Genomic DNA, 22022 nt, shown 5'->3' on the forward strand with positions numbered 1-22022 from the left:
TTGGACAAAACTCTATACAGACGTCTATTATGAACTTTATCTTAACTTTTCTTTGTAACTTTTTTTCCTAGATATAGATAAAGGAAAAAGATCACATACCCCGACTCCTCATCCCAATAATAGTAACCCCTGCCAGGGTATGCCTGGTGCACTTTGTCCATTTGGAATGTGCGCACAAAGGTTCCCGTCTTGAATGTTTGCTTTGCGAGCCGATTGTGAATGTCTGAGAGGATGGAAAATGTGGTCCCTTTGGGGTAACAAAATCCTACTTGAATCCAGTCATTCCTAAAATAGGAGAATCATGTGTTACCACGAGTAATAAGAACTTAACATCAAATTTCCTAAAGAATCAAGTGGCCAAGAAAAATATTACGTTTTGAGATGGCTATTTTTTCCTGGCTTGAAAGCTCATTGCACGAAATTCTAGAAAAACACTTCAATTAACCCAAAGAAACCATTTCATAGTGCCGGGAATACAAATAACAACACCATAAGGAGCAATTCAGGTTAGAAGTTTTATCTTTCTAGTTTTGTTTTATGAATCGTATCCGAAATGTTAAAACATTCACCTCGGCAGTCATTAATAGCTGTTTGGCAAAAGACTCTTATTTGGAGACTAATGTTCTCAGGAGGACAGTAACTTGGTAATATAGCCATAATAATGCACAAGGGAAATGTTCGTGCTACTTAAACCATGTCTTGTGATTCATGAACTTTGCGTGCCTTTCTTGTTACTTATGATGCCTTCAAACAGATGTGGCAATACGTATTTCTTCTCGGCTATTTTAGATGAAGTGCAATAACCAATTCAGTTTAGCGAGAATAATGCACATACGAGCATGACCTACTTTTGGAAGTTAATAAGCCAAAGAGTCAACTCCTCAGGGGCGGTCTTATCCCAGTGCACTGTGTAGCCTTTCTGCAGAGTGATGACAGGCTGATATTGCTGGTAATGATGGCCTTTTCCAAGTGCTCCTTCTAAGTGCAATGGATGTTCGGGGTATTCGTCTTTAATTATTGTCATACTTGCATCAGCTGGTCGTCGGGCTTGGACATAGATCTATATAGATTGTGACACAGAGGTTATATTTAGCCTGCATTTTATGATGTAATATCATATGCTCATGATAGAAAAACATTCAGTGATGTAAAACGTGACCTCATTAGTAAAGATTATTTTCTTTAATGTTAAATGTTTTTTTTCACACAGTGTAGTACCTGAGCATAATTGCCACTGCAGATCGCCCCTTTCCAATCTGGGACATCTAAGCAATCAGGATGCCTCAATAACCAGTTGTCCTCCTTTACCAAAAATGCTCCTGGATATTCTGACACCGAGCCATCCACATCATGAAAAACTGTGGTCTTATCTCCATCCATGTCCATTCGATTAAACCATGGTCCGGGCTCTCCGAAGAAAACACGAGAGGAAATCTGAAATGACATCAAGTGCATTATGTATTAGTAGACGTACACGAAAACATTAAATATGTGTATGACTTCGATGACAAGTAGGAAACGGCAACCAAACACATTTCTTTAACTGTTAAATTGCTGAAAATACCACTAAATTATCATTGATCAACATAATAGAACAATACACAGGACTTAGCTTTTTATATTATTGGAGTGATAATTCATATTATATTGTTACATATTCTCTTTGGTGAATTAAAATAAATTACAATTTCTCACTTTTTAATGTCCTATTGGAAAACTAAATTTGAAGGAGTTATTCAGAACTATTATTTGTTTTTACTACAGGCCTAAGAACTATCAGACAAGTAGTTGCTAACTACCTATATATTCAGGAGAACAGGAGTGATTGAATCCAAAAGGATTTATTTAATATAAAGCAAATTGCCAATTTATTAGTACAAAAACATATAAAAATATATAACAATCATAGCACAGTTGCACATAGTATATGATGTCAAAAAGCCAGGAGAAATATGTGGGGATAATCAACAAGGCACCATCATGCTGAAGCTCATTGTGAGGGTATGGCCCCTAAATGAAAACCCGCTATCTCTAAAGTAAAGTGTTGTCAAAATCATAGTAAGTCAGTAGTAGCGGTAGGGCCTCACACAAAAGCTCAGTACGCATAGAAGATGGTAACCGTGTAACACGTTCCATAGTACGTCATTATACCAAAATGGGGAGGTAGCCAAAAGACAGGAACGTTTACCTAATGGTGCACAAGTCCCCCAGGTGGTGACACGAACGCTCCGACGCGCGTTTCGTGCTTCCCAATAGCGCTTTATCAAGGAGCTCCTTGATTCCATTTTGGTATAATGACGTACTATGGAACGTGTTACACGGTTACCATCTTCTATGCGTACTGAGCTTTTGTGTGAGGCCCTACCGCTACTACTGACTTACTATGATTTTGACAACACTTTACTTTAGAGATAGCGGGTTTTCATTTAGGGGCCATACCCTCACAATGAGCTTCAGCATGATGGTGCCTTGTTGATTATCCACACATATTTCTCCTGGCTTTTTGACGTCATATACTATGTGCAACTGTGCTATGATTGTTATATATTTTTATATGTTTTTGTACTAATAAATTGGCAATTTGCTTGATATTAAATAAATCCTTTTGGATTCAATCACTCCTGTTCTCCTGAATATATATGTATGTATGGAGTGGAACCATATATTATGGCAGACTATCAATACAAGATACTGCCATTTATTCTCTGTAAGGTATTGGGCTATTCTGTTGTACTAGTTGCTAACTACCTGCCTGTTGTGCCTGGCTCCAAAGTCTGCCATCACAGGGCAGCTTCTACTGACATCATATCGATAGAGCGGCGACTTCTCCACCTTGCTATGGTAATGGGGCGTGAATGCTGATGCCATACTGATTGACAGCCATCTCCCTGCTGCCTAACTGCAGGGAACTGGCTGCCAATCAGCATGACATCAGCAGTCACGCCCCTTCGACAGAGAACCCTGGAAGGAGAAAAGCTGCTCTGTTGACATGGAGCAGCTGAATCGTCGGCAGAAGCAGTCACTGACCACTCTGGACTTGCACCAGGTAGAACAGGCAGGTTGTTGCCTCTTTTAGCAACTACCTGCCTGTTAGTTCTTTTGATGTGTAGTACAAAAAATATAGTAGTCCTGGACACATTTTAAAAAAGACATCAACAAACTGGAGCAAGTTCAGAAAAGAGCGACCAGAATGGTGACCGGTCTGCAAACCCTGTCTTATGAGGAAAGGTTGCAGGATTTGGGAATGTTTAACTTGCAAAAGAGAAGACTGAGAGGAGACTTAATAGCTGTCTACAAATATCTCAAGGGCTGTCACATTGTAGAAGGATCATCTTTATTCTCATTTGCACAAGGAAAGACTAGAAGCAATGGGATGAAACTGAATGGGAGGAGACACAGATTAGATATTAGAAAAAACTTTTTGACAGTTAGAGTGATCAATGAGTGGAACAGACTGCCACGAGAGGTGGTGAGTTCTCCTTCAATGGAAGTCTTCAAACAGAGGCTGGACAGACATCTGTCTGGGATGATTTAGCGAATCCTGCTTTGAGCAGGGGGTTGGACCAGATGGCCCAGGAGGTCCCTTCCAACTCTACCATTCTATGATTCTAACCCCTTTAAGTTAGGAGTGAAGGAGTCTCAAGGTTTTTATACATATCTGAGTGAGTCTAGAAGCTGGAGCTGAGCAGTGAGAGTTGACCAATCACATTCACAATAGGTCTGCAGGGAATGTGAGGTTGCATTGACAGGCTAATCAGCTATCAGTATGGAGATGAAGTTTAGTTATGTGTTCTCAGATGGTTGAACAATGGTGGAACCTAATGAATATCCACAAGAAACCATCTGATTAATACACAAGGACAACATTCAGAAAGATCAAAACAAAGAAAATACATATAGTGTAAATAATATATCATCCCTAGCACTTATTAAGGATATTATCCACAATTACAGTGTGTACGGAAAGTCTTCAGACCCCTTTACATTTTTCACTCTTCGTTTCATTGCAGCCTGACGGAGCTGGAGAGGATCTGCAAGGAAGAATGGCAGAGGATCCCCAAATCCAGGTGTGAAAAACTTGTTGCATCACTCCCAAGAAGACTCATGGCTGTACTAGCTCAAAAGGGTGCTTCAACTCAACACTGAGCAAAGGGTCTGAATACTTATGACCATGTGATATTTCGTTTTTTCTTTTTTAATAAATTTGCAAACATTTCTACATTTGTTTTTTTTCAGTCCAGATGGGGCGCAGAGTGTACATTAATGGGAAAAAAAATGAACTTTTTTGAATTTACCAAATGGCTGCAATGAAACAGAGTTAAAAATTTTAAGGGGTCTGAATACTTTCCGTACCCACTGTATATGTTCCTCACTCAATGGCCTCCAAGACTTTTCTCGAGCATTCCCAATACTCTGCAATTCTATGCGCCAACACGTCCCGATTATCGGCAAGTTTTGGAACTTTCAGATGGGAACATGAAAACGCATCTCTTCAAGAAATCTTACAGACTGCACTGACCCTGCTGTCACCTCACTACAGCCTGCAATAACCCCCGCCACCTCACCTACTGTCTCCTTCCCCGTCATCCGGTAGAATGTAAGCCCGCAAGGGCAGGTCCTATTCCCTCTGTACCAGTCTATCATTATTAACCCCTCCTCATGTACAACACCATGGAATCAATGGTGCTCTAAAAATAAATAGTAATAAATTATATGTGCAAAAACATGAACTAGGAGCCTTTTTGATGACAGCTGTCCCTTGAAGCACTTCAGGTTACTTATCTAGACAGACAGGTCATCACATTTTCAGGAAAATATTTCAACCCAGTATACTAGAAGTGATGTATGAGGGAACCATGAATCATCCTGGCTGATCTCTTCCCGATTATATGGTACTTCATACACATGGATTAAGAGAGATAAGCAGATGACATCAATGACATAGATAACAGAGCTGTATTATGTGTATGAGTCAGACAGAAGTGCTTGCTGTTCATTTTATGTTAGGAACAATCCACTATTATCCTTTATTACATCCAGACTTCAGTGTATAACGTACCTATTAATGATGGATCTGCAGTGCTCTGTAGGAGACACACCAACACTGCCATTGCACTGACAGCCCTGCTACATCTCCAGTCTTGTCCTTACTATAGCTTACTACCTTTACTGTATGTCATCTGTTTCTCACTGGCAGGATATTAATCTGTATTTTTCCTATTCTTGACAATATTTATATCACCAACATCAGGAAACTTAAACTTGCCAGGCCTACAAACTTTTAGAGAGGGTTTACAAAGCCTCTCCCTATTTAGGACTGCTATCAGTTACACTTCATATAACACATCTCTCCATGTTCTGACTTTACACTGAGCTTATGATAGACTTGTACTCAACCAATCAGAAAAGTCAGAGCCATAGGTGGGGGAGGAGAAAGCAGCCTGAACAAATGATGATGGAGGGGTGTGTTCCAGACTACTTTAGACTCTCTGTATGCACAGTGGAAAAGCTGTAGTCACAGATCCCAGCTCTACCCTAATAGGGCAAAGTTAAAAAGCAACGGATACGTAATATATTAAGGAAAATAAGCAGATATCCATCCACTATAAATACAGTCTTCAGATCTTGGCTGGACAGTCACTTCAAGGTTTACAACTATCTAGAATTTAGGGACTATGCCTAATGCTCTTTCTGTTTAAGAAGTTGACCATGGTTTATTAATGTGACAATAGATGTAGAATTGAACTTCTCAAATCCTTAATATTTTGAAGCCTCTCTCATTGTCTTTCCTTGCACAGCAACTTTCCCAGAAACCCACTGTCTGGGGAACCACAAGACAGCCTTGTTAATTTGGGTGTAGCTGTGTTACAATGATTTATCCAGCAGATGTTGTTCTATGGATTAGTGGGATTCAAGGTTAAGACGCCCACTGATCACACTGTTATGGCATATCCTATAATAATGGAACCCAACATTAAAGATGTTCTCCACCACTTTTAACCCCTTTCATATTGAAGACCTATCCTGGTTGTCCGATACATGGCATCCCCACCGAGCAGCAGTTATTACCCATGTCAGTGGCCAGATGAAACACTTTACGGATCCATAACAGCGCAGCTCCAATTTATGGACCACTGCTGGGTACTGCGGACCAGCTTCTATTATTGAGATCAGAGTTGCGGTAGCACCCAGCGGCAGCCACTAATTGGTTTACGGAGCTGATCAGTGGGGATGCCAAGTGTCGGACACTCACTGATCTAACTGTGATGTCCTATCTCAAGGAGAGGTCATCAATAAAAAAAAAAAAGTAGTCAACAACCCCTTTAAATGAGGAGACTTTCATTTAACTGTCCTGTCACATGGCAAGAGGCATAACTCTGCAAAGGAATACGTGGATTTCGTCCACACTGCCCAAATGATGAAATTCCAGAAGGTTAATAAAGTTTGACAATGGTTTATTCTACGCGTTTCAAGGTTTTTTGCAACCTCTTCTTCAGGTATTTCCTGAAGAAGAGGTTGCAAAAAACCTTGAAACGCGTAGAATAAACCACTGTCGAACTTTATTAACCTTCTGGAATTTCATCATTTGGGCAGTGCGGACGAAATCCACGTATTCCTTTGCAGAGTTCTGTTTCAGATAGTTGGTGACCGACTTGTGGATCTGCAGCATCCCTTATCTATACATGCTTTGAATACTTACTACCAGGTGAGCAGTTTTCTGTCAAACCGCTTACTGTATTTGTGGGATAAGACCCTATATTGCGCTTGTGTCTCCCTCTTTCCTCACAATACTAATGGCAAGTGGCATGGCATGGCATGTCTGAAGCTGGAACATTGCAAATTTTGCACCTGAATACGGCGATATTATACTGTACAGCTATAATGTATGTTACATATTAATAAAATAAAAATGCCATGGCGAAACGTATCTGCACATGATAAATAGCTTATACAAATACAGTAAAAGATGGAATTCAGTGGCAATGTCTATGACTTCTTGGCATTTCATCAGACAGACATCGTTTGTGTAATATCATTCAGACTTGGCCTGAGGATCTGGCTGCAATACCAGTCTCCCTATCTAATAATTATTTCGCTTTCACTGGAACGATCAGTCACAAATGTGACAGATTGCTTCATAAGAGAAAAATCTGTGCTGTAAGAAAATAACAGTAGGGCATAGGTTACAGTGAAGTTTCTGAAAACCAGAACCTGAGATCTGGCATTCATTGCTAAAGGAGGGTTTCCAGATACATATGCCACTCAAAGCTCATTTGTGCCAAGCTGCCCTTTTCCATTCTAAACGGTGACATTAATTATTACAACTATAGGTTAAAAGTTTATGCTATAAACAGGCAATGAGTGTCTATGAAGCTTTTTTGGGACCTGGTGACCTTCTGAAGCACATCTTCAAGGCTTCTGCTGACATCGCTGATATTTGTGTATCAGCATTTTTTAGACGCACTTACCGGTACTTGCTCAAATGTAATTTTGGTCATATTGTTGTTTGGGCAACTTTGCCAAGAGTTATTTAGACGAAATCCAATTGCACTGGTGTGACGTCCATCCAAGGAGACAAATTTGCGAAAGGTACAATTTTCTACATTGATTGGTCCATCATAAATCTGTATGCCACGGATTGGAAAGTTCCTAAAAGGAGATAAGTTTGCATAGACTATTACAGTTTTCTACTACAGCTTATAAAATAAAGAAAAATATATATTTATATCAGTACATACACTCCTTTTGGTAGCGTCCTCCCATTATGATCAAGTCCTCCAGGACCCCAAACATGGTTGTCTTCCATTTCTGTTCCCACATTGTTACTTTCTCCAACAAATATGCTGTTTTTGACTTCTTGCTTGGATCCGTCATCATCTGGGAAGGTTCCTCCACTACAACAACAAAAAATAGAATTATAGAAGTGTTTGTAGGGGGTTTCCATGATTTATGTGCATGCAGTTAAATCATACTATAATGAAAAGTTCAGCACCTTTCTAACTAACCTACTTTCTTGGCACTTCTCTCAGGTTCTTTCCACTATAGTGTTTGCACTTACAATATCTCTGCTGTCAGTGAATGAAAATGTTCAAGTTTACATTAAGATGCTGAAAACCTGTCCATATGTCCAGCTGACTAAACCACTCACGTGAGATAGGTATTGGCCAAACGTGTCATCAGTAAACTGCTATCTCTCCCGACTCCCACATAGATATTGAATTGGCTTGACCAAGAGTTAATGCATTTTTTCAACCAGAAGAGAAAGCCACTGTCAGACCCATTTGGCAGGGGCTTATGTCCCTTGAAAGCAAAGAAACCAGGCATCAAAATTCCAACTGCCCGATCCTTCTCTTCCCTGACACTACTTTAGCTAGTCCTGCCAAATTCACTATGGGGGCCTTAAGGCTAAATGCACACTGTGTTTGTGGCCTAACTCGTGTATATGCTCAGGGGGGAAACGCCCAACAGTGGCCACATTCTGGATTTATGCAATGACATATATCCACCACAGGGACCCTTTGTAAAATATATTTTTTGCAGTCTCCCCCTCTATACAAAGGAGAAGTCTGAAGCACTTTCCTATACAGTAAAATAAACGTTATACAGATGCAAATGGCAAGAGAAAAGCCAAAAGAACACACTTTTGGCCTTCATCTGGTAAGTGGGGACCTATGGGAATGTTCAAGTATGCTCTCGGAAAGGTTCCCAACTTACACTTTTGGCTAACTGCACAAAGACAGTCTGCGCTATGCTTCAGCATGTCAGAAGAAAGATAGCAATACACATAAAAATCCTCTGTGTCAGATCTTCAGTGTCAAGAATGTTTTGTTAACTGACAGCAAGTGGAGTTCTTGAAAATTGTGCGAAATGGAAGCACAAAGAACACTGAAGCACAACTTTGATAAAAACTTGTGGGCTATGTGCACACGTGTGGAAATTTCTGCGACAATTCTGCAACTCCCTGCCGCGGGAAATTCGCGGGAAATCTAGCATTGTGCAAGCGTAATTAGCTTGCAGAATGCTAGCGTTTTCCAAGCGATCTGTAGCATTGCTTGGAAAACTGATTGACAGGTTGGTCACACTCGTCAAACATAGTGTTTGACAAGTGTGACCAACTTTTTACTATTGAGGCCGCCTATGCAGCATCAGTAGTAAAAGATAGGATTTAAAAAATAATTAAAAAAATAAAAAATATTGTTATTCCCACTTTCCGACGGCCCCCGATCTGCACTGCAGCGCTCCAGGCATCTTCCGGTCCCAGTAATGCTTTGCGCGAAGGACCTGCGAGGACGTCACGCTCACAAGAGCGCGACGTCATCGCAGTCATTCGCGCAAAGCATTACTGGGACCGGAAGATGCCGGGAGCATGGAAAGAGGCTGGAAGGACTCCGGTGGCCGTCGGAAGGTGAGAATAACAATATTTTTTATTTTAATTCTATTTTTCATAGGATTATGGTACCCAGGGCCTGGAGGAGAGTCTCCCCTCCTCCAGACCCTGGGTACCACCCGCACATGAAGCGCTCACTTCACGCATGGTGGGCATAGCCACATGCGTAAAATGAGCGTTTCAATGCAATCCTATGGGTGCGGAATCCCCGCGATTCCGCTAAAAGAATGAGCATGCTGCGGATTTTTCCGCTATGCGATCCCGCAGCGGAAAAATCCACAGCATTGCAGAATCCCATAGGATTGCATGAGATGCTTTTTTTTGCGTTTTCGCGGCGATTTCACGTGTAAAAACTGCCGCGAAAACGCAAAAAGAACGCTACATGTGCACACAGCCTTACAAAAAGAGCTGTCAAATAATGATGCATAGCTAATATACCAACCTGGCCAGTGTTAAACCAATTCCATTGTCAGAAAACCTGAAAAAAGAAAAAATATGTTAATATATAGGGAGAAACTCTGTAATCATACCAACTATACTACAAGTCATCAACTCTGGCTTTGGCTTTTGTGTGTTGCTAAAATCCCATATTAGCATAGCACGATGAATATATGAAGTTTTTTGGTTTCTAATATGCAGTCCCAGGAATGTTACGGAGGATATGAATGCACAGGCGGGTGCATCCTTCACACCAGCACTAACCTTATGTAAAATATATGATATTTCTGTGATTAAGATCATCAGTGTTCACCATTCTGAATAGTGAAACACAAATCCTTCATCTCAGCATGTGAATATCAGTATTCTGGAAAGAAAATGCCTGGGAGGGGTAAAACTGTTGTCTACTTAGTTATAAAATGTAGCTGAATTATGTGGATGTGAGATCTGCAAAACCTTTCGGAGGGAAAGGGAGCAGAACCGCTCACATGACTCACAAAAATCACAGAATGCTGTAATCTGATAAATCATTAATCTGACACCCCCCCATTCCCCGTCTATTACCCAGAGGGTACAGCAACTATGTGCAATGTCGCTTGCCCTGGGGAGGTGACAGAACCAAATATTATTTGCCAAATGTGTTATTTTTTGCATTTATTGAATATATATTAGTGTTTAACTTTCATTACTTTATGTACATGATAAAATAGTAATTTATCTATTTTTCACACATTTTTAATGAAATCCAATTGCAAAACTGAATTTTAGCCCTAAATATATTGCATTTAAGAAAAAAAAAAACGTCCCTGAAGGTGGAAACCCCCGTTAAAAGGTTCGGATGATGGGAGAGAGTTTGGGCAGGAACTGGACAGAAACAAAACTACTCCATCGTGAAAGCAAAAGAGACAACTGGATTCCGCCCAAGCTTTACGCTCACTTTTAACTTGCAAATATTTGGCGCTTCCTGAATTTCAGGGTTAGTGATTAATTGGTGGAAAATATTTTTATCCTGGTGTCCCACTCGTTAAAAGAACAGACATCTAGATGGAAAACTCCAGCTGTTTTATGTATTTTTGATGGTAAAGATGAAAATCAAGTTTTATGGATATTGGGTTAATCAGACAATATAAAGTAATCTAATATTGCTCTTCTACTTCTAGGTTATGTAGCATTCTTTATTTTATTAAAAATACCATCTGTCAATGGTTATTCTAGCAGCTTATCTGCAATACTCATACAATAAACAAGAGGCTTCACATCACAGGCTGTAAAAATGCAGAACGTACTGGCAGTGGTCCAGCCAAACGTCTCCTCCCCGCAGCCAAGCGCCATGGTCCTGGTTCTTGTAAGCAATAAAGTGCTGGATTATTGCAGGTACTCTTGGCTTGAAAGGATCAGCATCTTGATGCGGCCCATACCTGTTCAAGAGTCAAAGATACGAAAAACAGACTTCAGGGCCCGGGGATATTAACAACTGTATTTTAATAATGTACTTTATTGTTTTACTGCAAAGCAAGAATTCAGACTGGATTTTTGATTATTAGAATGATATCGTGTAAGTATTGGATTACAGTCGGCTACTTTCTGGCCTCCATGGCATTTCCTTAATTTCCATAAGATAAATATTTAGATAACAGATAAAAGAAATAAAGTAATATTACGTTGCAACTTTTGTATAAAGCCCATTTATATGGAATCTATCACCAATTGTTTTACTATTTGACAGCAGCATGAAGTTGAGGCAGAGACCCTGATTCCAGCGATGTATCACTTACTTTACTGGGTGATGCAGTTTTGATCAAATCCTTGTTTTATGTGCTGCAGATCTAGCAGTTCTCTGAGTGCAGAGCTCTGTATAACCCTGCCCACACCACTGATTGACCGCTACACTGTACGTAGGCAGAAAGCTGCAAATCAGTGGTGAGGTTATATAGGGCTCATGAAGATGGAGGAATACATGGTAGAATGTTTTAGTACGCCAGTGATAATCTCCCGATAATAAAACAGTAATTTTATAAAAAAATATCGCAAACAGCCCAGTAAGTGACACATCACTGGAATCGGTGTCTGTGTCTCAACATCATGCTGCTCTCAGATTAGGAGACAAAAACCTGGTGACAGATTCCCTTTAAACGTATGTGACACGTTTAGCTTAATTTTATTGATATGTTCTGGCTATGTGCCTGTTCTCATGAGCATGTATTACTATAGACAGATAATCATCTTTACTATAAAAGGTCTGTCCACACCAGGCAATTATTATTATAATTTTAGAATGATCACAGTGATAACCGCTTAGTGTAAATGCCCAAATTGGGACAAGGACCAGAATATGTCAGCTTTCTGCTGCTCTTACATTGCCATTCTTCTGCCTACTGCTCACTAGACACTAGACAACAAAGATACTTCCCAACAGATTATGATTATTATGGAAATGTCAATCATGTCCTAGAAAATGTGACCTTTAGCAAATAAGAAATGGCTTTATTTATCACCTTATTGACACAGTGGTGGGATCCCTAGAATGGGGGGTCCAGAGTCTCATGTTCCTCCATATTGCACACCTGCAGGAGTTTGGAAGGGCCAGCAGGGCACATGCTCAACCACTCAACCATTCCCAGTCTGTGGGCTGATAGAGGCCATCTCCAGTAACCCCATAGTTTATGAATGAAGCAGCACCATCAATACTAGATCGCTGATCCTTTGCAGCTCCTCCTCACCGTGGTTGTATAGTGAGAAGAAACTAAGGGCTTGAGTCCCATCAATCAGTCATTTAATCATCTATTCTGTATCTATTTTGGAACAACCCCTTTAATAAAGGAGAAGCTGGCTAGGTGTGAATTAACTAAACTTGACTGTAGTATAGTCAAATATATAGCAGGCCTTAAGCCTGGCTTTACATATGCAATAGTTGTTGGCCAAACTGCAATTTCTCTTGCCCAGCTCCTCCATACATACGAACATTTCGACTGGTTTTCAAAGCACAGAAAACCAATGCAAGACAGTTCTGGAGGCAACTTATACCTTGAAGGACAAAAGGGTTGGGGGGAGGTAAAATTCAATCTGCCCAGTCTTCCCGGACATCACTTGCTGGGAGGGAATCTGAAAGCCCCATAACATGTTATATTGTCGACTGATCCTAACGAACAATATCGGTAGAGTTGGCTGACATTAATGTGTAAGGGAACCTGCAGTGCAGACAAAGACAGGTCACCTCTTCTGTCATATAACTGCTTCTAGAGATGTGGACGTGCTCAGAATGGGATGCTGAAGATACATATAACCCAAGAGATCAGTAATGGGATTGTCCGGCTTGGGACAAAAATCTGCATTCGCTCTATGTCACAATTCCCCATAATAGCCAAGTGCAAGCAGGCGGTGATGTGACTGAATATATGTGATCTACATACTTATGGTCACATGCCAACTAGACATGTCCACCTTCTCTCAATTCACTTCTATTGTATGGAACCAAACTAGTCGGCACGTGCCCGAAAGTATGCAAATCGTATACATTTGATTATATGACCATCTGCTTGCACCGGTAATACCAAAGAAATGTAGCGTGACAGCCTGCACAGCGCGCACTTTCACAGCTCAGCAGTCTGTACTCACATACAATGACTGCAGACTTTACTCCTTGGATTTAATATCTGCTGTATAGAAGCTTTCTAGGAACAGTCATCACAAGGGAAATAACTGGATAAATATGTAAGACAGCTTTACATTCCCTAAGTATTGTTATCTTAATTAACATAGGAAAAAGAAGTTTAAGGAATTTTTCCTTAAATCAAATATTATCGCACTGGCGTGGGACACATATTGGAATATATGACTACAAGTAATTACCGTGCTCCAATCAATGTGAGGATCGGCCTCTTATCCTTGTCACTGGCTTCAGTTGTTTTGACCCCGTTATCAATAATCATTCCAGCCTGGACATACAAATAGGAGATGTGAGAGACGCTAATGACAAAGACGACTATTTACAAATCACGTAATTGGTGATTAAAGATAATATTACATTATCAGGTCTATAAACGAGCTCAGGATGAACGATCTTGGAGTATGAAATTTGTGAAGGAGGCCCATGCGTTATAGTATCCTGCTTTACTTCCCATCACATGAGAGCTGAATGAAAGAAGCAGGGGAAGGGCTAACTCCTCATGAAAACATCAGACCAATAATCATAAGTCTGTTGTATATTTTTTTGTACCTAATGCACAAATGGTATGATATTTGTTGGGCTATTTATTGGTCCTGTCCCTGTAATACATAAGTTGTCCTTACATCTGACAGCATATGTAGGCCATAAGTTCACTTTAAATGTTATTGCCTTGATATACCGATCTAGCAAAGGTTACATTTATTCACACAACACTGTGTTACCATGGCATAAAAAAGTGTAATTGGACACTTATCTTAACAAGGGCAAATAGCTTGTGCAATGTTACACTGTATCTAATTCTCTTAACTTGTCACCAAAGGTTAACTCATATCATGATGATGATGATGAGTCAAGATAACCCTTCCTCCAGCTGTCTGTTATATCTACTATGTTAAGCGGTAACGTTTATCCATGCCGACAGTGACATGCATGACATTGCGGTGTAAGGAGACTTATATGCCATGCAAAGCTCATCTTGGAAATTTAATATCCAAATCACCTCTTCAGAGAGGAAAAAGACTTGAAGTAGCAAACCTAAAAGTCAATACCGAATGTTTAACAAGCCTTGCCATATGACATAAAATAAAAGCCAAAAATCCACAACAGAATCTATATTTGCAGACGTGTTTTGGGGTGTTGCCCCTCCTCAGTGCAAAGCAGGAGATCTGATTTGGCTGTATGAGAGGCCTTTGCCTGGGGTTCAAGTGGTAACGTTTCTCCTTATGAAGAGTGACATGCTAGTGTAAGGAGACTTATGGGCCATGCAAAGCTCCTCTACAAAATTATTCAAATATCCTCTTCAGAGAGGAAGAGGACCTGAACTCTAGTGTCACCTAATGGAAGTAGCAATCCTGAAAGTCAATGTCGACCCTTTAACGAGCCTTGTCACATGACTTAGTGATAAAAGCCAAACCAGTACAGTTCTAGTCTTCTTCCTTTCTGAAGAGGCAATTTGCATATCTGCCATGTTAGACATACCCTGTAGTTGGAGTGTGCACGATTGTTATGAAATTTTCCTAAGGGAGTGAGTTCTGATTTTCCGGGTGCGTACAGTCCTTCTGAAGGCCCAGTAGGTACATGATGAAATACGAACCAAAATCCAGTTTCCTGGAAACAAATCATAATGTTTTAGTCAAGGACTATGAAATATATCATTATTACTTGTGTTATTTAAATAAATTATATTATTCTATTAAATCTGTAATAAAACATTACTGGACATTCAACAATGATTTTCCAGCGGTATGGATTTAAAACAAAGAATGGTTAGGATTATGGGAAATTTCAGGATTTTATGTCTTTTAGAGCTATGTAAACCTTTTATATCTTCTCAATGGTCATAAAACAGAGCTGTCCTGGCCAGAACATCAAGGTGAGAATTAGAAAGGCTAATAGAGCCTTAATTTTTTACCATGCTTCAGTAAACCAAACTCAGCAGGAGCTTGTAGTGGATTCCAAATGTAAGGTAACATATTCCAGATGGACCTCTAATTTATGTCGGACTTTGCTTCTGTTGTATGATTAAGCTACCTTAAGAGTCTTCGAGCTTTACTTACTTCTGAGCCAGCCGCCGAGCAGTTGATGAGGTTGTTATTGGGATTGGCGATCCAGAAGGTGGAAACAGCACTGGGAACACAAGAAGAAGTGGAAAATAAGTGTCCGGCTCATGTCTGAAAACAGCTATTGCGGCTGATCACAGACTTTAGACGCTACTCATTATTGTACAAAAAGTAAAGGATTCATATATTCTATAAGCATCTAGACGTATAATTTATCATTACTTCTAATAAGAAGACCGCAGAGTACCTCTTCCAGTAAATTAAAATGAATATAGTATTTCATCAAATATTAATCTGGTAACTCCGCACTACCGTCAAAGGTTGGTTTCATGTAGAAAAGGGCAACAGCCCAAATATAAAACAAAAAGTCCTAGCAAGTTCTTGAAATGTAGGCAGTCACTCATCAAATTCATGACAAGGAATTCTGCTCCAACAGGGACTAGAGTAGGATTTGTACTGTGGTGCACACCGAACTGTATGCAAACTCGTCCAATGCTTCTGATTCATCAAAAGGCCTTCACCTTTTCATGAATCAGGAGCAGCTGATTCCAGCACATCTTGTTCAACAAGACCGGCATTGTTCATCGGGCCCGTGGTGTAGTATAAATATATATATGTTTATTTCAAGACTAAATAACAACTAAAGTAATAGCAACAATATTAACAACAACGCTGCACCTCACCAGACTCTGCCTACTTACTTGCAGTCCTGCCTCGGTTTTGCTATATATCCAGGATAGGATCCTTCGGTTATTGTCTTGCACATTTTATTATCTCTGTCAGATGGAAGCAAAGTCCCAGCTTTGACCAGAAGACCTAGACAATGGTCAAACGTGTTGCGCTCCTCAGGGCCATCTTCGGTGAAAAAGCAATGACCAAGAGTGTCATAACCCACAACGTCCTTTACCTTAATGAAACAAATAAGAATTACTGTAAAACATACAAGACCATTCATGGAAATTAGTACAAAACAAAACTAAAATGGCTAAAACTGCAGGTAACTCAATTTAGGCAGAGCTCCTAGCCTATATTTTCAATGAGAATGCAACTCAAGTCAATGTTCAATTTTCAGTTCTGATTGTATCATGGTGAATTAGCAAAAACAGGAAAAATTCAGACTCTGGTGCTTGTCAAGCCGATAGTGAACTTGTTGGCCTCTAATTATCTATATTACAGCAATCTATTGCACTGAAAGTACCTACCAGCAAACCATTGGTGCCATGGACTGTAACACAGCGAGAAAATGCATGGTGGATGGAGATATCCTTCACATAAGTTGGAGGGTAATAACCTCCCTTCTCATCCACATCACCAGCAGTGTGGAAGTGGATGGGGTAATGTCCCATTGATTGTTGTCCCATGTGTTTCAGTTCCATACCTTCCAAATGAACAGCTCTAAAGCCTTGGCCAATCTGAAATCGACAAGATAAGCTATAATTTACAAATTTACAAACCTTCCAATACATTAAGTATTAATAGTTTATTAATGTCATACCTTAATATGACCTCCGAAAGTATCAAAGTCAAAGAATTTACACACAGTGTGGTTGTAACAATTTTCTTCCATTTCTCCAAAAATGACAACATTTCTGCTGAGAAGACCGACTTCTGCTCTCATATCAACCCCATCCATTTCTTCTCCGATATGGAGATACTTAGCTTGTCCTAAAGAATGTAAAAGGGATTTCCATTAGTTATTAAGAAAAAAAAACCATGAATTTCTTCTCCTAAAATCTTCTCACCTCTGATTTGGCAAAAACATACTTGTAATTTAGCTAACAGAATCCCCTTATACATCCAACAATAACAGATGGTCTCATATTAACTTCTAGCTTGGCATTCACTTCAACAAATTCCATTATAATGTATCACTGTGCAAACAAGTAAGTGAACGAGTTAGCTCTCTATATAAGTAATTTCACCCTACGTATCTAAATGTAAATGTTTTTCATTGTATTTCATCCGCTAAGATATTCCATCACCTTATGATCATTCCAGCTCCATCCCCTGGTACCCCCACCAACTCTAACAATGAAGAGGACCCATCAATGATGAAGTTATAAACCGCTGCTATGTCGCTGGTGAGATCTGCCTGTGTGGCAGCTCACTAGCGACCACTTAGCGATGCACCAGCGATCCATAATCCATATCGTTGTTGGGATCGCTGGTGCATCGCTAAGTGTAACGGTACCCTAAGGCCAGTTTTCACACATTCAACAACCACAATCCGTGTTTTGACCACAATGTGTATATTGACTATGAGTCTCCTGACCTGGTCTCTCCAACTTAATAGACATATATGAAGCTGTCAAGTTCAGGTCTGTAGACTTGTGACTGGACAAAACATTTGGGTCCATATGATCTCTAAAAGGTCTAAAGTTAAAGATGGCACATTTCATTTGTATTTCAAGCAAAAAAAAAAAAAATATTGTTAGGGTTGATCGAATAGCTTTGGATAAGTGCTTATCTGAATAGGTATAGCGCTTACTGAATAGCTGCATCAATAACTCGGATTCCTGGAGTGCTCCCAGTAATCAGCTGTTTGGCTCTGCAGCAGCTGCTTGTATCACGGCTGTGTGACAGTCACAACACATGCAAGGAGAGCCCAACACACAGGCTATCACACAGCCGTGATACAAGCAGCTCTGCGCCGAATAGCTGATTATCGGGAGCTCTCCAGGCATCCAGGTTACAACGCAGTTTTTCATTAAGCGCTATAGCTATTCAGATAAGCACTTATCTAAAGCTATTCGATCAACCCTAACAATATTTTTTTTTTCTTGAAATTTTAGAGATAATTTCATCTTCAACTTACTTAACTGTTCACAATAACAGCAATCTTGACCAGGGGTACCAAAACTTTTACATACCACTGTACCCAAAATGTAGTTACATATCATAAGATAACGCATGCATCTATTAGAGAGGCATTATATTATAGTAAGTGCATTTGACCCTCTGTTGCACAGTAAGTTGATTAGAACACTTAAGCAACAATGGATGGCATTAATGCAAAAAGTCACAGAAGTCATTTATTCTGTCTGCCTCTGAAAGGAATTTTGGAAAATACTTGATTTAAGACAGTTTCAAGATAAAAATCAGAGCGATTCGTGAATATTTGTAATTATGAGGAATGCTGAAGGACACGGCAGGCAAGTACATCAAGACATGTCTAGCCATTTCATTTCTCTACCTGCTTTGAAGCTGTCTATCACATATGGTCCCTGTTTTGCTCTCTCTTACTAAAATTCCATCGTAAAATTCCATTGTCGCTGAGAATTAGAGGATTACTAGACACAACATTCTTAGCCTGGTTGCGTGCAATGGTAGAACTGTCTTCTTTGTCAAGTCTGTGGAGCACAAATTCCTATACTCTCTGCATTGTATATAGTGCACCTTTTATTATAAATAATAAAATCTTCAATTGAACAATGGTAAACCATTAAATGTTAATGACAAAAGGAACAACGAGGAAACTGCATAAATGCCTCTGTAAATATCCAGAATTCTATAACCATATCAGCAGGAACGTGTAGGGTACGATTCATATCAACATCTTGTAGATATTCTACTCTAGGTTAATGCTACTCAGGTTATTTTTTATTCAAACAGTAGATCAGATCTGATTAATTCCTTCATATATAGTTCCATATGTATTATATGAAAAGTGTGCGCCCTCTGTCAGAACTGTCCAGGCAAGGTTAGGGAAATTCCTTTCTATGACCTAGATTCTGCACCCAAATTATCTTATCAGGTTCTGATAGTGTTATCCAATGTCAGAAGGTGGAAGCTGCACATAGATAAACCATTTCTAGATTACTGGGTAGTGGCAGAATATATTCAGCCAAGAATGTTATATTTATTCAGCTCCTAATGCCAAAGTAATTAACATTTCTTTCAACTGCAGGCCTTATTTCAACAGCTAGACATATTTGACACAGACTCACCAGTGTAGCGGAGAGCGATTCCCGCGACAGTCAGCCAGCGCCCACCTCAAAGCGAAGGACAGGAAAGTACATGGCGATGTGGGGTGTACAAAGTGGTGGGCGTGGGGAAAAGAAGTTGTCTCATCCAAAATCACTCCACTGTGCCCTGCACCGCTCCCGCTGCGCTCACCTGCACATTTGCCTCAGTGGTTCACCAACCTGTGGCCAACTGCTCCAGCTGCTTTCACTGACAACATCAAACTGCTAAGAATTCTGCCCTTAAGGGAATGCATTTTCTACTACAGTCACTGTCTATATACTAGCATATAATAATATACAGGGTGGGCCATTTATATGGATACACCTGGGTGGGCCATTTATAAAGTTGGATCCAAAATGGCCAACTTCAAAATGGTGCAGGACCTTATCCCACTTTGTTAACGATGCCAGTTTAGATACAGATTGACTCTTTCTCCATGTGTCTCTCGATATCTAGACATATGGTTTGACGATCGCATTTCATCTAAAGCAAACTCTGGTAAGAATTTACCCTAGCTTTACATTCATGTCAGAGACCAGAGTACTCCAGGACCGGTTTAAGATAAAATTCATTGTCTGTTTCCTTCCATGAAATCTGCTGTCTGTTAGTGAAGCGGAACGGAGCGACTGTCCCACTTGTATGCTTTTAATTTAACCATAAGACAGGTCATGCTACGCTGTAATCACTCGGAAAAAAAATGCCAAAAATGCACAGTGTGCTGTCTATATATAAACTAGCTTTGTCGACTTGGCTCAGCCCGCAACGCTAGAGATATTCTGGAACATTTCATTCTAAAACAAAAAAAATACCTCTTTTAAAGATCTATTTAAAATAAAGGAATGCCTTTAATTTAGAGCCTGAAAAACAAACGCCTATACTAACAATACCAAGAGCATAGAGTTTCCATGATTATTCCTGCCAGGGTTAGACTGGTTTAGTAAGGGAAAAATCAGAGGTACATTAATAAGGGAAAAATCAGAGGTACATTAATAAAGAGTCCTATAATGAGAAATGGAGAAAATTCACAAAAGTAATAAAAGGAAAAAATAAAAATACAACAGAGTTTATCACACCTATGTCGCAACGCTGTCCTTTTTAACTGAGTAATCCAAAATAGTTTAAAAAAAGATTAATGGGTTAATTAAAATGAGGTTTATCCGCTGCAGTGTAGAAGGATTGTTACTTTGTAATACAAGGTCTACTCAGTAGATAACAGAGACTGCTATAAAGGGACTGTAGTATGGGAGGAATTGTTACTCATACATGCTCATCATCCATTCATGAGGGATTATCTACAGGCAGGCATGTAAGTGTATAATTATGTATTCAACATCCATAGAAAACAACATGGCATTACCTGCAGATATGGGATTATTAGCATTTTGCTGCTGCGAGGCCGCCAAACTGAGAGCTCCACTGCTGGGAGGAAATGAACTTTATTCCTCTTGTCAGTCTTAGTCTTTCAGTCATAGCGATGGGGCCGGCATGGCTTCAGTCACAGCTCAGTGCATAGTGAGCGGTGGCTATAAGCATCCCCTGGCAATGAATGACAGCCGCCTCAGTGTTAGAGCCGGCTGTCAGTCAGTGCCGGGGTGTGGTTACAGCCACCACTCACAATGCACTGAGCTGTATCTGAACTCTCGCCGGCCGCATTGCTATGACTGAAAGCACAGGGCTGTTGGGAGGAATACAGTTAATTTTCTCCTGGCCGTGGGACTCTCAGTTTGGCGGCCACACGGTGTCAAAATGCTACTAACCTGCAGATAACCCCACATCTGCAAGTTAATAGCGTTTTTTTACATGAAAAGTTCTTTATAAGTAAGACACATATCAGTAACACATCAGTTTAAAGTCCTGGCCCATTTCAATCATAAACGATTGCCAGCCGCTGGGACTAAACTAATTATTATTTGTTTTGAGAAATGGCCGACCACCACTCAACATTAGTTGTCATTCAAGAAACCAACTGAGCATGTTTTTTTTTCTTTAAAGTCCATCATAATCAATGGCTGTATCATCCGCTGGGAAAAACAATAAAAACGGGCCGATGCAATTTGAAATATTTATGTTTTTTTGTTTTTCCATTAACGAACAACCATTTAGCCAACTGTTCATAAGCCCATAATTGTCTCATGTGTATGGGGCTCTATCAACCATGGATGCCTCCCACTTCTTCAGTCCTTGGTGGACTCCATTCAATATATATGTTAGAAAAAAACTTCCAAAGAATAACTATAAAGGAGGCATCCATGTGTTGGAAATTACGTCCATGGGGTTCCATTGTTAGAAGAAAAATGTATAATGCGTGGTATGTGCCTTCTACTGGATACTGTTGGCTATTATTCTACTCTCCAATGATATTCCATATATTTTCTATTTTTGTGATATACAGGCATTATTGAAGCCATGAGGACACTCTTTTAGATTCTGTCGGGTCATATAAGTCCATGGACACACATTGGGAGCTTTTCTTAATTGTGATTTAAGGAATGAATTAGCTTTC

The 22022-nt window shown here is 39.9% G+C and overlaps 1 protein-coding gene across 3 annotated transcripts in view; it reads right to left on the minus strand.

Moving 5' to 3' along the window:
• Positions 1-22022, minus strand: part of CEMIP (cell migration inducing hyaluronidase 1) — a 120348-nt gene that overhangs the window by 12731 nt on the left and 85595 nt on the right. For all 3 annotated transcript variants that reach the window (XM_073568667.1, XM_073568670.1, XM_073568668.1), the window contains exons 12-24: positions 17049-17218; positions 16756-16965; positions 16255-16460; positions 15551-15620; positions 14973-15101; positions 13676-13761; positions 11113-11244; positions 9831-9866; positions 7740-7895; positions 7470-7650; positions 1219-1434; positions 849-1060; positions 100-285 (exon numbers count right to left, since the gene is read on the minus strand). In XM_073568667.1, the coding sequence (XP_073424768.1) occupies positions 100-285; positions 849-1060; positions 1219-1434; positions 7470-7650; positions 7740-7895; positions 9831-9866; positions 11113-11244; positions 13676-13761; positions 14973-15101; positions 15551-15620; positions 16255-16460; positions 16756-16965; positions 17049-17218 (1990 nt within the window). The remainder of the gene's footprint in view (positions 1-99; positions 286-848; positions 1061-1218; positions 1435-7469; positions 7651-7739; positions 7896-9830; positions 9867-11112; positions 11245-13675; positions 13762-14972; positions 15102-15550; positions 15621-16254; positions 16461-16755; positions 16966-17048; positions 17219-22022) is intronic.

This window comes from Dendrobates tinctorius, unplaced genomic scaffold (assembly GCF_039654945.1).
Source record: "Dendrobates tinctorius isolate UK_male_01 unplaced genomic scaffold, ASM3965494v1 ptg000022l, whole genome shotgun sequence".
NCBI classification, from domain to species: domain Eukaryota; kingdom Metazoa; phylum Chordata; class Amphibia; order Anura; family Dendrobatidae; genus Dendrobates; species Dendrobates tinctorius.